Source organism: Quercus robur, chromosome 6 (genome assembly GCF_932294415.1).
Source record: "Quercus robur chromosome 6, dhQueRobu3.1, whole genome shotgun sequence".
In the NCBI taxonomy this organism is placed as follows: domain Eukaryota; kingdom Viridiplantae; phylum Streptophyta; class Magnoliopsida; order Fagales; family Fagaceae; genus Quercus; species Quercus robur.
Genome location: NC_065539.1, coordinates 36075101 through 36098992, shown reverse-complemented (window position 1 = coordinate 36098992; position 23892 = coordinate 36075101). Strand labels below are relative to the sequence as shown.

The following is a 23892-nucleotide window of genomic DNA, read 5'->3' as shown; positions in this document are numbered from 1 at the left end:
GAAAGGGTGGGAAGGAAGTTAGCTGGGTGGAAAGAGAATCTTTTGTCTATAGGGGGTAGAGAGACCTTAATTAAGGCGGTGGCCTAGGCTATCCCTACGTATGCTATGAGTTGTTTTCTATTACCAAAAGGTTTGTGTGATGATATAGAGGGTATGATGAGGAGATTTTGGTGGGGGCAGCGTGGTCAAGAGTCAAGAATTGCTTGGGTGAGTTGGAAACGCTTGTGCAAATCGAAGCTTCAGGGTGGGATGGGCTTTAGAAACCTTCAGGCCTTCAACCTTGCCATGTTAGCAAAGCAAGGTTGGAGGCTTCTTATGAATCCGGACTCGTTGGTAGCTTGGGTTTTCAGAGCTAAATACTATGCCCATGGAGATGTTCTTAATGCTAGCCTAGGTTGCAAACCATCCTATGCTTGGAGGAGCATAATGCAAGGTCTTGAGGTTGTTAGAAAAGGTACTCGATGGAGGGTGGGTAATGGGAGGTTGATTCACATATGGAATGATAAATGGCTACCTAATCCCACAACATTCAAGGTGGTCTCTCCGCCCTGTGGTTTTGATGATTACCCCATGGTCTCGGCTCTTATTGATCATGACCTTAGAAGATGGAGGGCTGATATTGTGAAGTCCATTTTCCTGCCCTTTGAAGCTGATACGATTCTCAATATCCCAATCAGTTACAATCTTCCGGAGGACAAACTCATTTGGGTTGGAAATAGGAAGGGTGTTTTTTCAGTCAAGAGTGCCTACTATGTTGCTCTTAATTTGATGGATTGTTCAAATGAGGGAGAAAGCTCCTTTGGGGATCCTTTGGAGCGGCTGTGGAAGAAGATTTGGCATCTCAACATTCCATCAAAGATCAAAATTTTTGCATGGAGAGCTTGTTTAGACGCCCTTCCTACTATGGTGAATTTGAAGAAAAGAGGTATTGGTGAGAATGGGTTTTTCCCTTGTTGTGGAAGTGAGTTAGAAGCAATTTCTCACTCTATTATCCGCTATGAAGTAGCAAAGAGGGTGTGGGACTGTTGGGATGTCTGTTTAGTTGAGGATGGACAGGAGTTATATGATGTGCCAGACATTGCTTTACAAATCATTGATAAGAAATCAGTCCGTGATCTAGAAATGTTTTTTTACTGTTGCTTGGTCAATTTGGTTTAATAGAAACTTAGTTGTTTTTGAGTCAACATGTAGATTGCCAAGCCATATTTGGAGATTTGCTAGTAACTATCTTCATGAATACAGGGCGGCAAGGATGGCAGTGAACAAAAGACAGGGTGCTGAAAATGATGGGTGGTCTCCTCCACCGCCTGGAGTGTTCAAGGTGAATGTTGATGGGGCGACTTCAGTGAATGGGAGAAACTCTAGTGCTGGCGTTGTCATCCGGGACTCTTGTGGTACAGTCACTGCTGCCTGTTGCAAGTATTTCCAAGGCCATTTTTTAGTTGCTGAAGCAGAAGCTCTTGCTGTGGAGTGTGGAATCTTACTAGCCCGTGATATGAAGATACCTCAAGTTATCATTGAATCTGATGCAGCATCCATTGTTAGTGATATTAATAACAAGGTTGTGGATGGTCATCTTGGCCATTTGTTCCAAGGAATTTCTGCTTTGCTGAGTTCTTTCTCAAGCTGGAGAATCAAACATGTGAAAAGGGAGTACAACAGAGTGGCCCATGAGTTAGCCCATATAGCTAGAGATAGTAAATCTAATCACATGTGGGTGGGAGTTCCTCCTCCTATGCTGGTTGAGATGATTCAGGCTGACTGTACAGGGTAGTTTAATGTTTGTATTTCTGTTTTCTCTGTTGTAAGTCACTTTCATTTTGTTTGGTGGAATACAGATTCAAAGGTTTGCATCAAAAAAAAAAAAAAAAGGGGCAATAGATAAATTCTTCACTTGGAGTATAAGTTAATCTTAGATTTTATATTCCAATACAAATTCTTGATATCACTTTTTGTGTTCTATGTTATGTTCTACCAATATAAAAAACTAAATTTTAAAATAGAAAAACAATTCAAATGCATACTATCATCTATATATATTAAAAGCCAAAGCTCAAAGAAAATCAAATTAGAATCCAAATTGAATTTTAATTGGAGTCCAATTGTGCACCATGTGCCCCATCTAATTTTTAATTTATGTGTCAAGTGAATTATTGAGTGTAAAAATTGAAAAATCAAATTCAATTATATTCTAAATTGGATTTCATTTGGAGTTCAAATCCAATTAAATTCTAAATTGAATTTCATTTAGGTGCAAAAACTGAAGAATCTAAGTCTAATTAAATTATATATATATAATGATAAATCATTACATATTTTAAAAATCTATGGTTTAAAAAATATGTAAGCTAATACCATGTATAATTTCAACATTTTTAATATATAAATATAAAAATGTATAATTTGAACCGTGTAATTGTGATTTCTTTTAATTGTATACCATAATTGGTGGAACATAATGTAGAGTACAAAAAGTGGGTCAAAAGGATGTGCTTTCAACAATTCTCTACTTAGGTCTTACTTCTTAGGGCCAAAATGGTAAAATACCCCTTTCGCTCAAAAATTTCAGTAAAATGCCTCTGTTCTGAAACTATTTAGGGATATACCCTTGTTTTGAAACTCGATTCGCCCAAAATCGAGTTACTTGCAAAAACTTACATGGAACTCAAGTTCCATGTAAGTTTTTGCAACTTTTTTGCCTATAACTTGATTTTGGGTGAATCGAGATTTTCATTGAAACTTGTTTTTTTAGAAAATTGAGTTTAAAACAGGTGCATATTTCTAAATAGTTTCAGAATATGGGCATTTTGTTACTTGTTTTGGGTGAAAAGGGAATTTTGCCATTTTGGCCTACTTCTTAGTATATACCTATGGTCTATTCTCGGTGCCATACATTATAGTCTCCAAATTAATTGGCGGAAACTGCGGGATGGAAGAGATTGTGTAAATTACGTTTGCAGTGCAGTTGACTATGGGCAGACTTTCTAGATATTCCAATAGCGAAAACAAGAGCCGCAATATTGTAATAAAACTTTAAATCAATTGCATTGTTTTTCGAAAAACATAAATAGCGTCAACTGCATAGCATTTTCTAGCTTCTTTCTTATTCTTTTCGTAGTATTGTTTCAAATAATATGTGAAGATCACAGACAGAAGGAATTCATTGTACCAATAGAATGAAAAAGAGTTTTGGAACCTAAAAGACCCTTTTAAATTTAAATCTAATTAAAGAGAGCATGAAAAATCTATGCAAAGTTGCAAACAATTGAAAAATAACAATTAACAACCTTTTCTGTTCTTTAGGAGTAGTTGAAATGTAATTTGGTTAGGAGTAGCCTTCGCTATAACTTTGGAGTGGTTGTATTGTAAATTAAATCCCTCTAATCGATTTAGGAAGCTTTCAAGCTCGAAATAATTATTTGGTATGTTAGAGTTTTCAAAAATGGGTTGGCTTAATGGTTCTTAAAACCTCATGATATTCATGAGATCTTAGGTTCGAAACTTCTTGCTAGCATCTTGAGGCCACCCTCATGAGGTTCCTCCTTTTAATAACTTGGTATGTGTGGGATGGGGGGACTACACATGCCAAAGGAAATAATTAGATACTTGAAAAGGTTTGAATACCCTTATTTATCATATATTCACACACACACACACACACACACATATATATATATATATGGGAAAAAATATTGCAATCGTTTTATAAAATTTTGACTGACTTGTGTTTCATTCTAACAAAATAATACAGGCCACTGTTATTAGGGTTCTTTTTTTGAGGCTTTTGTTCATTCTTAGTCCATCTATTATACAAAAAAAACAAAAAAACAAAATGAAAATTATGAAAATTCCTCCAATCCAGCATGTGGTAACTTAGTCCTGTTTATCCCTAAAGAGGTAGAGTCACATAGTAGGGATGGCAATTTTGCCCCCTCCCGCTTGACCTGCCCTTCCCCGCTTCACCCCGCATGGGTTTTCCCCGCCTTGCAAAGGTGGTGGAGTGGGGATGGGGTGAGATTTTAGACACGTACCATGGGGCAGGCGAGGGATGGGTTTACACTTTTTAGACCCACCTCGCCTCATCCCCGCCCTGCGTTGATAAGGGTTAAATTGTAATTTTTACATACTCTAAAACCCTACTATTTAAACAAATATATCATTAGCTTATTTTATTCTACTCAATGTAGCTCTCTACCTCTTTTTTTTCTCTAGCAAAGTTAGAAAATAAGGTACCAATTTTAACATTTTCTTTTATCCTTATTAGAAACTAATTTATATATTATTGAATTATTGATTCCATTCAATGTCTTTCTCAACATAGATTTCATCATGAACATAATAGAATTTTTTCTATTTTTATTAGGTACGGGTTTGTAGGTTTGTGTGGCTGTTATTTGTATTTCTTTCCCAGCATCATATCATGTTATTTGTAGTTCTTTCTATCATGAACAAATTGGAACAACATAATAGCATGTTTTGTAGATATATATATGTTAGAAAATTTAAAAGTTTCAGATTAGTTTTACAAATAAAAATAAGGGTATTTGTAGATATATATATATATATATATATATACTGATGGGAATGACGAGATTACGTCTCCTAGATGAAACCAACACTCATGACGAAGTCGTCTTGAATGACGAAGAAACCAGTCACCACTGACGAGGATAGGGAAATCATTCAATATAGTCAATCGATGACTTGGGCAGTTACAAAACCAATCATGCAGATCGTTGGGAGCCTATTAAAAGCCCCATTATTAGGCAGGAGGCGTTACTAAGAAAGGCATTAACGACCACAACGGCTAGCAACCAAAGTCACATATATAAAGCCCTCACATTATCAATAGAATGTACAGACACACTCTAAGAAACACCCCTTATTATCTTGCTAATCTGTTTTATTTCACAAAGTGCTTTCCTATTCTAACTTTGGCATCGGAGACGTGGCAGGCACCACACCGATGACCATCTTCGAGGATACATTCATGTAGGCCGAAGGTTGGTTCCATCTGCCTATTTCAACTGACGAATCCACGCTTCATCAGTTTGGCACCGTCTGTGGGGACGACATTTTCAGATTCATATTTGAAAACGTAGTTTCCATCAACTTCAACACTCAGATGGAATCCAATCCAGATTCCGCGGCCTTGGCCCAGCAAGTTCAAGCTCTTGCAGCCACCATTGAAGAACTCACCAAACAAAATTAGGAAATGAATCTACGGCTTCAACAGGTTCAGTAGGCTCAACAGGAAGAGAATCGATCCAAGGATAACGTGGAAGGAGAAGGGGATAGCCATAGGAGGAGCATTCATCAAAGACCAACTACTCCGGACGAGCAGAATTCAGATCTCCTTCGAGAGATGAGGAAGGAGATGGACAAACTGAGGAACGCCATCAAGGAGAAGATAGACCGAAGCGTAGACAGAATGGTAAGAGCCACAGATTCACCTTCCACCGCGGTAGTACTTGAATGCCCCGTGCTGTTAAAGTTTCGTTTACCTCAACTTGAGCCATTTGACAGACTCAGAGACCCTCAGGATCACCTTAATACCTTCAAGACGAAGCTAGGTCTTCAACAGCCACTCGACGAGATATTGTGTCGTTCCTTTCCCACCACTCTCAAAGGAGCTGCAAGGGAATGGTTCACAAAGTTGCCGACATCGTCCGTTGACAACTTTGAGCAATTGAGCAATGCCTTCTTGCGTCACTTTATAGGGGGCCAGTGTCCAAAGAGGCCGGCGGACCACTTACTCACCATTAGACATGGAGAGAAGGAAACCCTGAGGTCGTACGTGAAACGCTTTACCCGGGAGACTCTAGAGGTGGACGAAGCTGATGACAAGGTGCAGTTGACGACCTTCAAAGTGGGACTGAGATCCAGAGATCTCGTGGCTTCACTTGCAAAGAATCCTGTAAAGACGATGGCAGAAATGCTTCTGAAAGAACAGAAGTACATGAATGCTGAAGACGCTTTAGCAGCCATAAAGAATGCAGAGAAGCCAGGAGACAAGGGAAAGAAGGAAGATGAGCGTAGGGGTCAAAAGAGGGAGCGCCCAGATCGTCGGAACTATGACGGGAACAGAAGAAAGGATGACAAAGGTCCTCGGACAGTAAAATTTACTCCTCTAGTTCTGCCTGTTGACAAAATTTTAACGCAGATTAAGGACGAGCACTATCTCAAATGGCCGAGACCATTACACTCATCCCCTAACGTTTGTGATAAGAACAAGTATTGCCGATTCCACAAGGATCACGGCCACAACACAGAAGATTGTAGGGACCTAAAGGAGCAAATAAAGGAGTTGATACAGAAAGGGAAATTACAGAAATATGTGAAGAAGGGGGAATATAGTAAGTTTAAGGACGGCAATAAGAGCCAGCATGAGTCATATTCCAGGATTGACGACCACCCATCCCAACCTCCACAGGATGTGATTGGGGAGATAAGGACAATTACAGGAGGGCCCTTCTCAGGAGGGTCATTTAAATCCCTCAAGAAAGCTTACCAGAGGCAGGTGAATAGCGTCCACACGATACCTCCGTTTAAGCAGCAACGAACGAACCGGGACATGTCCTTCAGTGAAGTGGATGCCAGGGGAGTGAAGTAGCCCCACAATGACCCTTTGGTTATAATGTTGAATATAGAGGGATTCAATACCAAAAGGATCCTTGTGGACAACGGTAGCTCCGCAGACATCATCTACCTCCCTGCTTTTCAGCAGCTGAAGCTAGATCCAAGGAGATTGCGCTCATTTGACTCTCCCCTCGTCAGCTTCAGCGAAGACAGGGTATATCCTAGGGGCATAGTGACGTTGACAGTAACAGAGGGGACCTACCCGATGCAGTTGACCTGTCAATTAGACTTCCTAGTGGTAGATTGCACCTCATCTTATAATGTCATTATTGGGAGGCCCACGCTCAACAAATGGAAAACAGCCACGTCCACCTACTGTTTGAAGGTGAAATTTCTAACAGATAACGGTGTCGGCGAAGTAAAAGGAGATCAAGTCTTAGTCAGAGAGTGTTATCAGGTCGTCCTGGCTGCAAAGGAGAACCATACATGGATGATTGAAGAGAAGGAAGAAGGCAAAATGGAAGCTCTAGAAACAGTAGAACTGGCTGAAGGAGAAGCAAACAAGACGACGAAGATAGGGACGATGCTAAGCCCTGAGATGAGAACAAGACTCATCCAATTCCTCAAAGAAAATCTAGATGTCTTCGTATGGAGCCACGAGGACATGCCGAGCATAGCTCCAGAAGTTATCTAGCGTAAGTTGAATGTGAGCTCGGAAAGGAAATCTGTCCAGTAAAGACGAAGAGTCTTCGCCCCAGAACGAGATCAAGCAGTCGCCGATGAAGTTACCAAGTTGTTGACGGTAGGGTTCATCCGGGAAGTGTACTATCCTGAATGGCTCGCAAACGTCGTCCTAGTGAAGAAAGCAAATGGAAAATGGAGGATGTGCGTAGACTTCATAGCCCTGAGCAAGGCATGCCCAAAGGACAGTTTCCCCGTACCGAGAATAGACCAGCTAGTGGACTCTACAGCCGGACACAAGTTACTGACATTCATGGATGCCTTCTCAGGATATAACTAGATAAGGGTGGTTGAAGAAGATCAGGAGAAGACTACTTTCATCACGAGTCAAGGACTCTACTGTTACATGGTAATGCCTTTTGGATTAAAGAATGCCGGAGCCACGTATTAGAGGCTGGTGAACAAAATGTTCAATCAACAAATTGGCAGGAACATGGAAGTATACATGGATGATATGCTCGTCAAGAGTAAGGAAGAGCTCACACATCTGGATGACCTGAAGGAGACGTTCACCACCCTAAAAAAATACCAGATGAGGTTGAATCCTAGTAAGTGTGTTTTTGGTGTAGCTTCAGGGAATTGTTTGGGATTCATGGTGTCCCAAAGAGGAATAGAAGCAAACCCGGAGAAAGTGCAAGCCATAATCAACATGGCATCGCCCAGAACCGTTAAGGAAGTCCAGAAGCTCACAGGAAGGATTGCAGCTTTAAACAGGTTCGTCTCTAGAGCTATGGACAAGTGCTTACCCTTTTTCAAGACCTTGAAACAGGCTTTCGCTTGGACCGACGAGTGTGAAGCAACGTTCCAAGAACTCAAACGCTACCTAAGTAGTCCACCCCTCTTAAGCTCGTCTAAGGAAGGGGAAGACCTATATTTGTACCTGGCAGTGTCAGCTTCAGCAGTGAGTGCAGCCCTGATTAGAGAAGAAGGCAAGAAACAGCTCCCAGTTTACTACGTCAGCCAAGCTTTCCAAGGGGCTAAGTCCAGGTATCCATTGATTGAAAAGATCGCGTTTGCGTTAATAGAGCCTCACGCAAGCTAAGGCAATACTTTCAGGCGAATCCCATCCTGGTGATGATGGACCAACCAATCAAGAAATCCATGAACAAACCTAAGGCAGTCGGAAGAATGGTCCAGTGGGCAATTGAACTCAGTCAATTTGACATTAAGTACCATCCCAGAACAACCATCAGGGCACAAGCTTTGGCAGACTTCATTGCAGAGTTCACCTTTCCTGACGAGGACAGCCTCACCGACGAAGTTGAGCGATGAACGATATAGACTGATGGTTCGTCAGCCCAAAAGAGGGGGGGAGTAGGGGTCGTCATAACCACCCCCGACGGAGAGATACCCAAGTATGGAGTTCAACTGAAATTTCCAGCTACCAACAACGAAGCTTAATACGAAGGGATACTGACGGGATTAAGGCTCGGAAAGGCGCTTGGAGCTAAGAACCTATTAGTCCAAAATGATTCAAAGCTAGTGATCGGGCAGATTAGGAGGGAGTACGAAGCAAAGGAAGAGAGAATGCAAAAATACCTCAGGCTGACGAAACATCTGACTCAGGAGTTCAATACGATGGAATTCGTACAGATCCCAAGAAGTCAGAATATGGGGGCAGATGAAGTCTCGAAACTAGCATCATCAGAAGAAGGGGAGATTAGCATGGACTTGGCGATAGAAGTCTAGAAACACCCCAGCAATGAAGAAGTCCCAACATTTACAATCCAGAGTGCAAACAGCTGGATGACACCAATAATATCTTTCCTCCAGGACGGGCACCTCCCTCAGAATACAGAAGAAGCTAAAAAGATCAAGAAGAGGGCGCCCAGATTTACGATCCTCAATGACACCTTATACAAGAAAGGCTTCTCCATGCCTTACTTGAAGTGTATCGACGAAGAAGAAGCCAGATACATACTGGAAGAAATCCACAGAGGAATTTGCGGCGACTATGCCGGCCCCAGATCCCTAGTAAACAAGGTAATACGAACAGGTTATTCTGGCCTATTATGCAGGTGGACGCTGTTGAAATCATCAAGAAGTGCGACAAGTGCCAGCGATACGGGAATGGACAACGGCTTCCAGCAGAGAAATTGACGACGATAGCCTTCCCGTGGCTATTCGCACAATGGGGAATCGACATCATCGGTCCACTACACCAGGGTAAAGGTCAGGTAAAATTCCTACTAGTTGCTATCGATTACTTCACAAAGTGGGTTGAGGCAGAGGCTCTAGCAACCATCACCGAGGCAAGAATTCGGAAGAATATAATCTGCAGGTTTGGGATTCCACTGACAATTATATCAAATAATGGGACGTAGTTTGACAGCCAAGGCTTTAGAGACTTATGTTCAAACCTTGGAATCAAGAACCAATTCTCATCCCCAGGGCATTCCTAGGCAAACGGACAGACGGAAGTAACGAATCGGACGCTGCTCAAGATTATCAAAGCCAAGCTGGACGACGTGAAAGGTGCTTGGCCAGAAGAATTACCAAGTGTCCTGTGGGCTTACAGAACCACAGCAAGAACCTCAACAGGAGAAACCCCCTTCAGGCTTACCTATGGCACTGAAGCAGTAATCCCGGTCGAAGTAGGAATAACGAGCATCAGGTGAGAAACATTCAACGAAGAGTGCAATGATGATGAACTACGACTCAACCTGGACTGTTTGGACGAAGTAAGAGACAAAGCTTCCAGCAAGATGACAAAGTACCAGCTGTAGATGGCTGAATACTACAATAAGAGGGTTAAACTCAAAAGACTGGACATAGGTGACCTCGTCCTGCACAAGATCACCACAGTAACTAAAGACCTTACCCAAGGAAAGTTGGGTCCCACATGGGAAGGACCTTACCGAGTCGTTCACTACTCAAGGCACAGCAGTTACCACTTGGAAACCATTGGACGGACAGAGACTCCCTCGGCCATGGAACATTGAGCATTTAAAGAAGTACCACCAATAGATGTAACAAACAAATATATTCATTCCTGAAATTAATAAAAGAATTATTCATCTAATGTCTTTATGTAAGCAGGTCTAGTCAACCGTACAACATAAAATGCCTAAGTAACAAGATTCCGCCTTGACGAATGTAAGTTATTGACGAATCCAAGATCCCTCAAATGGGTGTAAGCCACAGAATGGCTAAGTAACAAGATTCCGCCTGGACGGATGTAAGTTACTGACGAAGCCATAAACATGACAAAATCCCTTGAAAAGGTGTAAGTCAAAAGGCTAAGTAACAAGATTTCGCCTCGACGGATGTAAGTTACTAACGAAGCCATAAACATGACAAAATCCCTTGAAAGGGTGTAAGTCAAAAGGCTAAGTAACAAGATTCCGCCTTGACGGATGTAAGTTACTGACAAAGCTACAAACCTGGCAAAATCCTTTGAAAGGGTGTAAGTCAAAAGGCTAAGTAACAAGATTCCGCCTTGATGGATGTATATTATTGACGAAGCCACAAACATAACAAAATCCCTTGAATGGGTATAAGTCAAGTAACAAGACTCCGCCTTGACGGGTGTAAGCCACTGACGTAGGCACAATCCCTTAGTGGGCGCAAGTGACAAGATTCCACCTGACGGATGTAGGTTACCAACGAATCCACAAAAAAAGAAAAAAAAAAGGGACAAGAACCTTGCAACAAATCAAAACAAAGCTCAAGCTGCATCCAAGCCCATCTAAAGGATTGTGAGTTGCGAACTAAGTAGCAAATTAGTGACGAATGGAGGGGAAAAGTCATAGCTAAAATTTTTTGCTAAGTGCAAGATATGGACGAGCACAAAACACCACAAGCATATCAAGTGCCAACAAAGTACAATCACATAATCAAGTAAGTACGTAATCATAAAATTAATTAAAGCCCAAAAACAACGGGCAGTTACCATTGTTCTTTCTAAAGACCCATAAACACTGGGCCGAAAAACATTGTTCTCAAAACAGATTAAAAAAAAATACTATAAAATTAGATGCACAAAAAGCCTAAAACATAATGGGCACACACAACAGAAATTTTTTTTCATAAGTGTCAGGTCCGAGCATTAGTAGGGGTGTCACCAGAAAGATCGTCAATGGCAGGGGCGTCACCAGATGGGGTATTATCACCAGGAGTCTTCTCAAGGGCATCACCCTCAGGAGCCGAAGACTGGGTAGCCTCATCCATCGTTATCTCTTGATCCACCACTTCGAGATCCAGGTTCGGCAGGTCAACTCCAGTGGGATGCTTGACGCGGTACCTCCGTAGAAGCTCGAAGCCCTTGAAATACCAACTGAAGAGCACTGTGGCGTACTCCTCAATTTGCTAGAAGGCCTCAACAGACCTGGCAGTAATAGTTTTAAGCTTTTCCTTGGCCACCTGAAGTTGGTCATCCTTCTCGAAGTTTAGCTGATGCTTAACCCTAAGATCAGCATTCAAGGCCTTAACATTTTCCTTTAAAGTGGCAGCCTCATCCATCGAATTGATGAGCTTCTTCTTTAGCGTGGAGTTCTCCTTCTCCAAAGCCTCCATCTTGGATGCCAGAGACACCACCTTGGCCTCTTGGGTAAGGCATTCAGAAGCAATGTGGAGACTCTCTCCCAACACCTAGTAAAGGAAATTGAGTCCGTTAGTAAAAAAAAAAAAAAAGGAACCTTGAAAGTACAAAAGTATTTTACCTGGACGATCCTATGTACGTGTTAACTCGCAACTACGTTGAGTGGCACCCCGGAAAAGACCTTGAGGTCCTCAGCATTCACAACCCCATGTGCCCGCTCCGCGGCCATACCCTCATCATCCCAAATGGTAGGTGGGCAAGAACCAACTTTTTCCCTTTCCTTTTCCTTACCTGACAATCATTGCCTTTTTGAGGAAGGAGTAGGGATCTCTTCAACCAACATAGCCGGAGAAGTTATCCTTACATTCTCAACCCCAGAGACAATGGGAGTGGCGTTTGTAACTGGGGCAATGGACAGACCCTTCCCCGTGATGCGAACCCCCTTCTTCCCAATATTCAACAAAGGCTCATCCTTCTTGGACCTCATCTTGGCATACATGTCTTTATTGAATCTGGTCGTCATTTCTACAAAAAAGAAAACACTTAAGAAAAAAGGGAAGGGGAGAAAAAAGAAAGATCCAAGCACACACGACAAAATTAATATTGACGAAGTCAATACTTACTCTTTTTTCCCTCGATGTCGATGTTGCGCAAGACGTAAAGAGATGGTTCCGGGTCTAGGCAATAGAATGCAAGCGTCCGCGGATCTACAAGGTCCTCCCAACTTTCAATCATCCTGGCGTACTCTATCGCCTTTTCAACACGATCCTGGTATTTTCTTTTCAACTTGGGTCGTCTCTTAACTGCCAAAGAAACAACTAAAGGAGTTAGAGACGGCCATGTAAGCAGAATGAAAATTAACAGACAAGGAGAAACATTGACGCACTTAAGTTTGGGGTTCCCCACCGATGGAGCAACCTTGGGATATCACCCTAAGCCTCGCGAGAAGGGGTCTTAAAATCGTCCCCAGATACGAAAAAGAAACGGGATTTCCAATACCTGAATGACAAAGGTAAACCCTTGACGATCCTAGTCCTCCTCGCCCAAGGTACTAACTCATAGTAGCCGTACTCTTTTGACTCCATTAAACGATAAAGGTAGACGAGTTCACTCACCTCGATCATATTCCCGTTAGCGGCCAACCATATTTCCATACAGTTGATCACTATCCTCCATGAATTGGGCATAAGTTGCCCGGGAGCGATACCAAAATAACCTAAAAGCTCCATCACAAACGGATGGACGGGAAGCCTAAGCCCACAAGTGAAAGCAGCCTTATAGAAGCATACCTCACCAGGGAAGAAATGGCAAGCTCGGTCCTCACTACTGGGCCGACGAACGGGAACTCGTTTAGGAAATTGAAATCTATCTTTGAACCTTGCCACAGTATCAGCGTCCAGCCCGCGCGCCTACTCGAGGGCATAAAAAGCCCTAACTAAACGAAGGGCAAAGACGGCCGTATCGCCCTCCACTGGGCCATCGCTAGACGACAACCTAGTTTCAAGTTCACTAGATCTCACCTCCGACATCCTCTTCATTTCACCCTCAAACCAAGCAAGTGATTGGCCTAATATTGGAGATAGCTCCCCTAAAACCACACTCAACCCACAACCTTCAAAAATAAAGTCCCTAACCAAAGGAAAAAAGTCACCGGAAACACCTAAAGCCGCCAACTATGCGAGTGAAAAAGAAAAAGACCGAGGGGCAAGCTACCCTAACCTCAGAGGAACTGACCATGAAAAGGGAATAAAATCCTAAAACCCGAAAATCAAACACAACCACAATAAAGAAAAGGGCAAAGGAAAAATCAGGAACTCATAATAGATTATGAAGGAAAGGGGAATAGAAGAAGAAGAAAAGAGGAACGTACCTTGAAGAATGAACGATTGAAACAAGAAAAATTCGAGGGATATCACTAGAGCAGAGTCAGAGCGGTCATAGGAATAAACAGAAAAAATAAACTTAGAGCAAATGATTAAAGTGAAGGAGAGGAAAGATTTGAAACCAAGGCCCAAGAAAATTGAAAAATAGCAAGAAACCTAAGGGTCATGCCATTAATTCCATTGATCAACACGCGCCACGTGGCCACATTGCGTGTAGCGCCGCCACTATGCATTAAATTCAGAGCAAAACCCCAAGAGTCATAGACAGCTTAGGAAAACTTTTCATCTTCTATGGTCCTCATGACACGTCATAAATGACCACAGAACCTGGGGGGGCAACTGATGGAAATGATGAGATTTCGTCTCCTAGATGAAACCAACACTCATGACGAAGTCGTCTTGAATGACGAAGAAACTAGTCACCACTGACGAGGATAGGGAAATCATTCAATATAGTCAATTGATGACTTGGGCAGTTACAAAACTAGCCATGCAAACCGTTGGGAGCCTATTAAAAGCCCCATTATTAGGCAAGATGCGTTACTAAGAAAGGCATTAACGACCACAATGGCTAGCAACCAAATCCACATATATAAAGCCCTCACATTATCAACAGAAGGTACATACACACTCTAAGAAACACCCCTTATTATCTTGCTAATCTGTTTCATTTCACAAAGTGCTTTCCTATTCTAACTTTGGTATCGGAGACGTTGTGGCAAGCACCACACCGGTGACCATCTTCGAGGATACATTCACGCTGGCCGAAGGTTAGTTCCATCTGCCTATTTCGATTGACGAATCCACGCTTCATCATATATATATATATATGACTCACAAATAAAAGTTCTTTCATAAAAATAATATATATACACATACATATATATTGTGGCGGGGAAAAATAAGTCAAGCTTACTTTTTACCTCACATAATTAATTTATAGAGATGGGATGCCGATCAACCTTTGTTACCCTTGTTTAAGTGAGTTAAGCTTGAAATGAAAGGATGAGTACTAGGAATGAGTATGAGACAGGGGAATTGATTAACAATAATCTCATATTGCTTGTATTATGTTCCTTGGGTTTAGTCTGAGGTACAAATTTACACTTGTTCTTAGTTTACAATGATGTTTCTTTTCCTTTTTGTTCAGATTTCCCATCCTCCTTTCACAGAGGCCCTCTCTGCCTTATATAGTCACCTAAGTTGTATCTTGGCCTTCCATTTAGAGGAGTAGGGTTCATTCCCCTTGATACTTGTCCCATTAGGGCCTTACTAGAAGGTTTCTGCACTAGGTTATGAGCTATGATGACACTATTCAGGGGTCATTTCCTCATTAATGCGGCTAGCTAAGTGGTTTCAGAGCATTGAATGCGGAGGTGATGGATTCTTTATCTGCATTCTTCCTTTTCTTGCTTGACGATAATTCTTCCTTTTCTTCCTTGGTTGGTGCCTGGTGGTCTTCAGAACTGGGCCTTGGCCCTCCCGAGGATGTGCTAGTATCCTTAGGGTCCCCGGGTATTATAGTCTCCTTGGCCTTGTGGTGAGTTGTTATATTCGCCCCAAGGATTTACTGTCAGTACTTTCTAAGGTTTGTTCTTTTGATATTGGCCTTCTCTTATTTGTCCTTTGTTCTCGGATTCTCGTCCTCCCACACACACACACACACACATATATATGTTATAAAAAATAAAGAAAAAGGATATTTTAAGAAACAATGAAAAAAGGACTTCCAGATTAGATTTTAGAAAGATTTAGATAAATACTTAGATAATATTATTAAGTTTTTGCTAAAAATTAGTTTGACTTGATGGGATAAATTTATTTATAATTTCAAGTATATTTTTATTAATGAAACAGGTAATTTTATTTTAAAAAAATTGTAATAGTTGTGGGGCAAATTAACAAAAAGTAGAGTTTTATAGGGTGGGGCAGGGCTTCGTGGGGCCCTAAGAAGTGGGAATGGGGTAAGAAATTTTTTCCCATCATGCGGGGTGGGGCAAGGATGGGGTAAGACAAAACCATGCGGGGCAGGGGCAAAGACCCCATCCTTCGACCATGCCTTGCCCCATTGCCATCCCTATCACATAGGCGATTGACTTGTCATAGGGTCTAATAGCATCATTACTTTCTAGAGCCACAATGATAGTAGCTTAATTTTTCATATTTATATTACTATTAGAAAGCATTATCATTCTTAATTTTTCATATTGATTTTATTATATTTGGTTTTCGAATGATGTTCAATAATTAATTTTGTTCTTAAAAATTAAATTTAATGCATGAATATGTCTTTTGTAGGAGAATATAGAATTGGTTCTTGTAAGAAGGGCATGAGAAGAATTAAAGGAAAGTCGCACTAAATCCAAGTCTAATTCAGATCAGGCTTGCACATACTTTAGTAATTTAGGCATAACTTTCAGCTCATATATCATTGTGATAATTCAAGTTGGAATGAAAAGCTAACTTTAAATGATACAACGTTGTAGTTTACTAAAATTCCAAATTTTGACTTTTAATTGGCCAAAAAAATTTAGTTAAGTGAAGCTTGAAAATCAGAGATTTTTTCCAAATGGGAATTCTACTTGTAATAGGATTTCTTGGTCAATTTAAAGGCTCTTTTGGTCAAAACTCAAGGGTGTGATAGCTTTGAAACGAAAATTAGGTTTTGTTATAGTTTCTTTTCAAATTTTAGAGTTTTCTTTGGTGTAATGACTTGCTAGAAGTCTTGGTAAGGTAAGGTGTGAAACCATGATTTTAAAAATCAGTTTGAACTAGCTGGTTCAATTGACCAAGAAATTGGGTGCCAGACTCTAAATTGGTCCAGTAAAAGCAGTAAAAACCAAGAACCAAACCCTTTTTGGTCCTTTGACCATTCCAATTTTTAAAACCATTGGTGAAACCCAACCTTCTATTGATATGTTCTTAACAATACTTTTATAATTTTAATGTTTAAGTTATTGTCTTTTTGATTGATTAACTTATCTAGAAAGTTTTTTAGTTTCGTATAATAATTTGATTTAGTGTAAACTCTGGGCATGTTAAACGCTTAGGATTCCCTACAAATTATTTTACTAGCTTTGTCTTGTCTAAAATCATTCAAATTCTTAAAACCACTTTGGGAAATTAATTCTTGAGTTCATATTGCTAAATCATCTGACTAAGATCATCTTTCATATGCATTTTAGTTGAGTTATAAAATACAATGATTAGTATTACCAACAGATGTGTTGCATGGGGGTCCATAAATCTCAGTGTTTTAAAATATTGTTATTTCCCTCAATATAATTTTTCATAGCCTAGCCTCGGTTAGGTGGAGATCAAGGGATGCACGGAGCTCAATCCTTTTTGTTAAGGTTTGGGAATCATAAATCCCTTATCCATGAGTCAAGAAAGATTTCCATCACTAGCTAGCTCAGTAATAATTTCTCTTCAATTAAATTTTATAATTTTGAATTTTATTTCATCTTTTGGTTTGATAATCATCTCCAGTTTCCTCTGGATTTGACCTTTCTCAACAATCTTGCACTAAGGCCAATATTGAAGTTGTAGTACACAACTTGAGCTTCAATGCTTTACGAGATCTACTATAAGGCCTAACTCGATTTATCATAAATTGAGTTTTAAAAGAGGGGCATTTTCCTACTTAGTTTGGGAAAAGGGGTATAAAGCTAATTAATTTGCCCGAAAAGGGCAAAAGCCCATTTTGTCCACAACACAAGTATAGAATTTCTTCACACTTTTAACCATATTTTGCAGCTGGTTTTTAGCATATCTAATCATATCTTGTACATAAAAGCAATTCAAAATTATGCGTGGAAAACTTCAACTAAATTGGAGATGGACATCAATTTCTTTCAGTCTTTTTTTTGGGGGGCAGGTTGGGTTGGGGGGGGGGGGGGTGGGGAGTAGAACTAGATTACGACTGTGCATGTGCATCTAACAAAATATGTGACACATTCAAGTACCAATAATATCCAATGAAAACAACAAAAGTGGCCATTTTATGAGTGAATCAATTAAAGTATATCCAAAAAACAAAAGTTCTAAAAAAAAAGAAGGAAGAGATTGAGAAAAAGAAAAAAGAAAAATAGATATACATTTATGTTGTAGTTAATTGTGAACGTGTACTATAATTTGGTTTTACCGATGTTTTATATACATTTTTTTCGCAAATTTTTTATATACCTTAATCATTTTAAGAGGTACGGTGATTTATTCTTATTCAAAGATAATATAATATTGGAAAACGTTTGGGTCTAAAAATGTTTAAATTACTTTAATTCAACCTATTATGTGGCAATGAACATATTATCCAAGTGTAATAATAGTTATATGGCTTTTTTAATGGGTCATGTAACTTGTAAATAATATACATGGATAATTTTATAAATTGCTACCTAATGAGTTGAAAAGGATAGTTTCAAATATGTTCGGAACAAAATTTTGTTCTAAAATATAACTGTAGGCTTTCAAAACAAAATTTTTCAAACTCACATTACTTAGATTTTTATGGAAGCTATACAGAAGTTAATCCCCCATAATTTGACTTCTTAAATAGAACTTATGTGAAATTGAAACGAGAAACGAGAGTGAAGTAGGAGACTGAGTTTGTCCCTGAAGAGGTAAAGTCACGTAGGCGATTGGGTTTTGACCTTCCGAAAATCCACTCGTTGATCCACAGTAGTAATGGCTTTGCAGGGTTGGAAGTAAGCGGCTACGAGCACAACTATGGGCTCACCACGGCAATAGAAAGGCAACAATGGATGGTCAAAATCCAATATTGGAAGTAGAGCCTCCTTGTTCTTTTCCTATCAAAACCCATACCTATTTTTTTCCTCATTCAGTTTTCCTACTCTATTCTTTTCTCCTTTCCCGATTTGTGTGATTTTTTTATTTGGCAAAAATACTCATTTTTTCCCTATATTATAGGGGTGGCAAAATTGGACATGACTCGCGAACTCAACATGAAATTAATAGATTATAGGTTGAGACTTAATGAGTTCATGTTAAGAATAGAGCTAGAGCTTGGTATAAAGGGGGGCGAAGTATAACAAAAATAATAATAATAATTATGAAACTCTAGATAAATTTTCCATTTAATATTAATAAAAGGTCGGCTTCAAAAAAATAAAAAAATAAATGTTCAACAAGAATATAGACACAAATCACAAAATCATTATTTCTTTATATATATATATATATATATATATAGTGAACAAAGAAATAAATGCACATACAAAAAAAATTATATATTCATCGTCGCACTATGTACACAACAAAATACAATTTACTAACTTTATTATATCTAACCATGGCTATTGAGTGGAATTGTGGTGTGTCTTTATATTAGAACTCCTTTCTCTCTCCCTTGTGTGTGTGTTTGTTTTTCCAAAAAAAAGAAAAAAAAACCTTTATTATATCTCAAGTCCCAATTAATTTTAAAGTTTCAAACAAACTCAACTTTTACTTTTAAAAAAGACACTAACAAGACAAACCTAATTATTAACTATTAAACAAATTTCAATTCATATAAGCACAAAAAGACAAAATTCAATTCACAGAGCATAACACGTGGGTGGATATCAAGTTATCAATTCACCATTCTACTTATTTTATTTTATTTTTAAGAGTTACTGTTGAAGTCTCTTAAAAAGAGATAGAACTCTCTGTCTCTCTCTGTGTGTCTTTTGTTTCAGACAATTTAAGAGACTCTCTTTTTTGCTTGTTGCTCACTTGCTCATATGTGAGAGAGAGAGAGAGAGAGAGAGAGAGAGAGAGAGAGAGAGAGAGAGAGAGAGAGAGAAATACTAGATTTGGTGAGTCTAGGCTAGGGGCAGGGCTGGCTGCTTTGCTACTACCGTGCTATTGCTGTCTCTCCCTTCACTGCTTCAGTTCAGCTGCTCAACCTCTGAGTCTCTTGGTTAGGCTTAGGGCTTTGTTTGTTTGTGTGGTTTTTGTTTTGTTTTGTTTTTTTTGGTTTTTCCTTAGCCGGAAAGATATGTGGCCATGAAATAGTGATTAAGCGGAACAAAATTGACTGGGAGTGACAGATTAGTTTTGTTTTAAAATTTTGAAAGGTTGGGCTATTTCTTTTTGATAAAATTTGGTTGATTGGGTTAAATTTTCTTTAGTTTTGATATTTATGATTTTTTTTTTTTTTTGCTAAATTTTCTTTTAGGTTAGATCCATAATTTTTTTTTTCATGGCCTTTTTAGAGTGCCAATAATATTGTTAAGAGGGGTAAGTGTAATTTTATTGAACTAAATCGGTAAAATTAATATATAAATATATATAAGAATTTATTTATTTTTTTTTTAAAATTTGGGGGGGGGGGGGGGCCATTGCCCCCTATGTCTAATAATAGCTCTACCCCTGGGTTGTGTCATATTCGGGTTTACATGATTGACCTGTTTAATAAACAGGTTGGGTTAGTGTCCATCACATGGAACTCGTCTGACCCGTCTGACCTGTTTAATTAAATGACATTTTACCAATATACCCTTCAAACACTAGGTATATAAACTTATTAGTTGTTGTGGTTTATTTTCTTTGACATATTATGATTGATCAAATGTGATATTGAGATATGATTTAGTTTTGAATAATTATTTGTGATGCAGTTACTCGTTAGTTTTGAATTTTATATTAAAAATATTTGTTAGTTTGGTTTTTCATAATTCATATCAATTGGGTTAATACTATATATATATATATATATATTTTTTTTTTTTTTTTGTTGATAAAATTTGATAAACAGGTTGATACAACTAACCCGTTTAATAGATGGTTTGTGTTAGAGTTGAAGAATCTTGACCCGTTTAATAAACATGCCAAGTTAGCGTTGACCTATATAGTCGATATGTGCACCCAAACTAGTCTTCACCAAAGTAATGGGGTCACAATTTATTTATTGGGGGGATCACTCTCAATCCTACAGTTTAGGCCCAAAACATGCCTTGATTCCTCTGTGTTTCCCCTAGTGTTTCCCAGTATTTTCCCTCTCTCACACTCTAACACTCTTACCCCCCCAGATTTTTTCCAAACCCCATTCCTCTGCCTTCTGCTCCTTCTTATAGTCTCCTCTTAGTAGGGTTGTCATCATTATCTCCCCACTTATACACATATTCCTATGTTCATTAGAATCATAATCCTCACGAATTTAGAGGATTCCCTTGGAACTTGTTCTAGATGCCGAATAGTGTTCAGGAGTGGATCCCCACTGGAACTATTAGTCTTCGGCTATCGATCTTGCCGGGGGTCATGTCTCACTCCGACCACCTTTGTTATCGGTCAACGTCTGACTGACCCCCTAGGAACCTCTTAAGTGCTGTCCCTTAAACCATGATCCCTATCTCGAGGTTGGGCCCACTGTGATAAGTCCCAAGGCTAACTCCCCCCGTGCATATCAAGCTTAAATCGCTTGATGGGCCTCGGGTTTCGCGCTAGGCTTTATTCAAGTGGGCTGACATGGCCACCTAGGCCCAACCCTCCACAATCCTGTTTTCGCATAGTGAAGATAGGATCGAGGTATTGCTACCCCGTGATCGGTGCATTTACTTCTATCCCGCCCAAGAGGATTGATGGTTGTACCTCGGGAAGGCCAACAATCCACCTTTTAATGCGACACACATGATAGCTTGCTCCATTTGAAAGACGTGGCAGGATCTAAGATATCAGACAACCCAAGTGATTTAACGCTTCATTTACCAAGGCGCGTGAATCGAAATGATGGTATGCATTTATTGCAGTTGGACAGTTACAATTAATGACCCTTGTTTCTATAACTACCACCCACAATCTGCATTTTCATCTTCTTTAGTTTTTGTTAAGTTCTAGACATTGCCTTCGTTTGCTCCCGCGCCCTCAATCTCTTTACAAGATTACTCTCGTCCACAAGAGACCACTCTGTAAGTCTTCTTCCCTTTGACTATCTCCTTATAACTTAGTTAGATTCGATACTATGCCTTTTGCATACTTATTGAAAACTAGGGAAGATGTAGAATCCTTCAAAGTTATATACAATATCCCTTGTGATGTTGAAATATCATACAGTCATGAGGGAGAGATAGTAGACCAAAGGGTTCCCCAAGTCGTGTTTTTTCCTTTAATGTCCATTCTTAAGGGGGGGGTTAGGTTCCCCGTAGACCCCTTATTACTTAGGACCCTCAGTTTTTATGGCCTTAGCCCTGATCAGTGTTTACCTAATTTTTATAGGGTAGTTAACTGCGTAGGGCATCTCATCCGCTTGTATGGCTTAAGCCTTACCCATCACGACATCAACTTTTTGTACGCCATTTGGGGGTTCTAAAGAACGGGTACTACCTTCAAACCCGTAATACCATAGTTAGGTTGATATCTTACTTCCCTAATTCCAATAGGAACTCGGCGAGGGAATATGTGAGAGTGAGTGGTAACTGGCTGAACGGAGAGATGACCTGCTCAACCTCTCTTCGACAGATAGGTCGGTACTTTCTTTTACATATTCCTAATATTCACCAACCGTGTTCCCCTTCCCCCTTCTCTCTCGAATAGTTTTTTTTTTTTTTTTTTTTTTTAATTTTAAATTATTATTGTATTTTTTTTTCTTTTTTGTTATTTGCTTCTCATCCATTTTACTACCTTCTCGGTCTCTCATTTACACATACTCCTTTCCTGACCACAGTTTCTAAGAAGTTCTAGCTGGACATAAGGGTGGTGCATGTCATAGAGCTCAACTTCGTCCTTCGCTCAGAGATATTCGTGCATTACGACCGTCAGCTAAGAGCCTTTCACCTGATCTTGGGTTGCGTGTCCCCCTACACAAGCTACCAAAATTCATCAAGTGCTCTGACAGTTGGCAACTCATTGTTATCGTATCTAGACGTTCAGTTGCTTGGGTTCTTACCTAAGGTACTCACTTCCGGGGAAGCCAGGGATTTAGGTCCCCGATTGGTCAGACAAGACTCTCTCAAACCTATTTAAGACAGTTCGGGGGACACTGTCTTCCAAGATTGAGCAGAACACAATCCTATGGAGGTCTCATCTTAGGAGATTTTGACGAAGAGGGTCTGGACACTGAAGAGACAAATCCCGTGCTTTCCAATCTAGCAGAAGGGATTGTCAAAAAACAGTTAATGGCCCTGGATCGCTAGTGTCCAACCGCACAAGCTTCGGGGGGCCAAGCTTCTGCCCAGTCCACCCCTTAACAAACCACTCCTCCCATACCCCAACAGCAAAGGAAGCGCTAGAAGGGTATCGATGGTGTTGTGGTCGGGGATAGCACCCCTTCTGTTGCCCACCTACCCACTCAAGTTTCAAGTTGGTCGACTATTCCACTAACCACTAAGACCCCCCAGGAAACACAACCCCCGAGCCAACCTATCATAATTGGCTCATAGGTAGCGGCTTCTTCCTCGGGCTCTACTGCCGGGTGGGAGTGCACTTTCCAACTAGGGGATAAGGTCCTACCTGCCAACTCTTACCTTCGAACATGGAGGAGTGGCTAGGGGGGCCATGTATCGAACTACCTTGGGCAGGCTCTGTTGCTTCTTGTTGACATGGAGCATTATTCCGACTGCCAAGACAACAACTTGGTGCTTAATCTGAAGTGGCACACTATAGCGGTATGTTTTACCTCCACCTGATTTCTATTATCAATATATATACTTATTATTATTATTATTTTAATTTTTATGTCCCTCAATTCGCAAGTGTTACCAATCGGACTAGAATAACCCAGTTCTAGCTTTCTGCTAATTCAGGCAGCCCAATTAACCCATGTTGTGGAGGGTCGGTTAAAGGATGCGTAGGAGGAGATCAATAAAGAAAAAGCCCTAAAATAGGTAGTCGAGGCTAGCGTGAAAGAGAAGACTTTGGGGTTGAATGTTATGGAGTAGCGAGCAACAACTGCCGAGAAAGCGTTGGAGCTGGCCGAGTAGAAGGCAAGTGAGGCTCAAGGCAAGCTTGAGGAGATCGAGCTTAAGCTCATAGAGACTGCAAGCATCCTTTCTGCTTGGGACAAGGAATTCACCGACTACAAAGGTGGAAAAAAGGCAGAAACAGGGGCTTCAAGGATGCTGAAAACTCAGCCCGGCCCAGTGATCTTTCAGGCCCGAAAGTTCGAGTTCATGGAAGGCTGGATGGTAGCAGTCAACACCATCGGGCTCCCCG

General features: G+C 40.2%; 2 protein-coding genes across 2 annotated transcripts in view; one reads left to right on the top strand and one right to left on the bottom strand.

Moving 5' to 3' along the window:
* The window catches only part of LOC126688605 (metalloendoproteinase 2-MMP-like), a 52150-nt gene that overhangs the window by 7741 nt on the left and 20517 nt on the right, over positions 1 to 23892 (bottom strand). The gene's annotated exons all lie outside the window — the stretch shown is intronic.
* Positions 5366 to 6613, top strand: LOC126690138 (uncharacterized). The gene has a single exon (XM_050385271.1). It carries the CDS (start codon positions 5366 to 5368, stop codon positions 6611 to 6613), a length of 1248 nt encoding a protein of 415 aa, XP_050241228.1.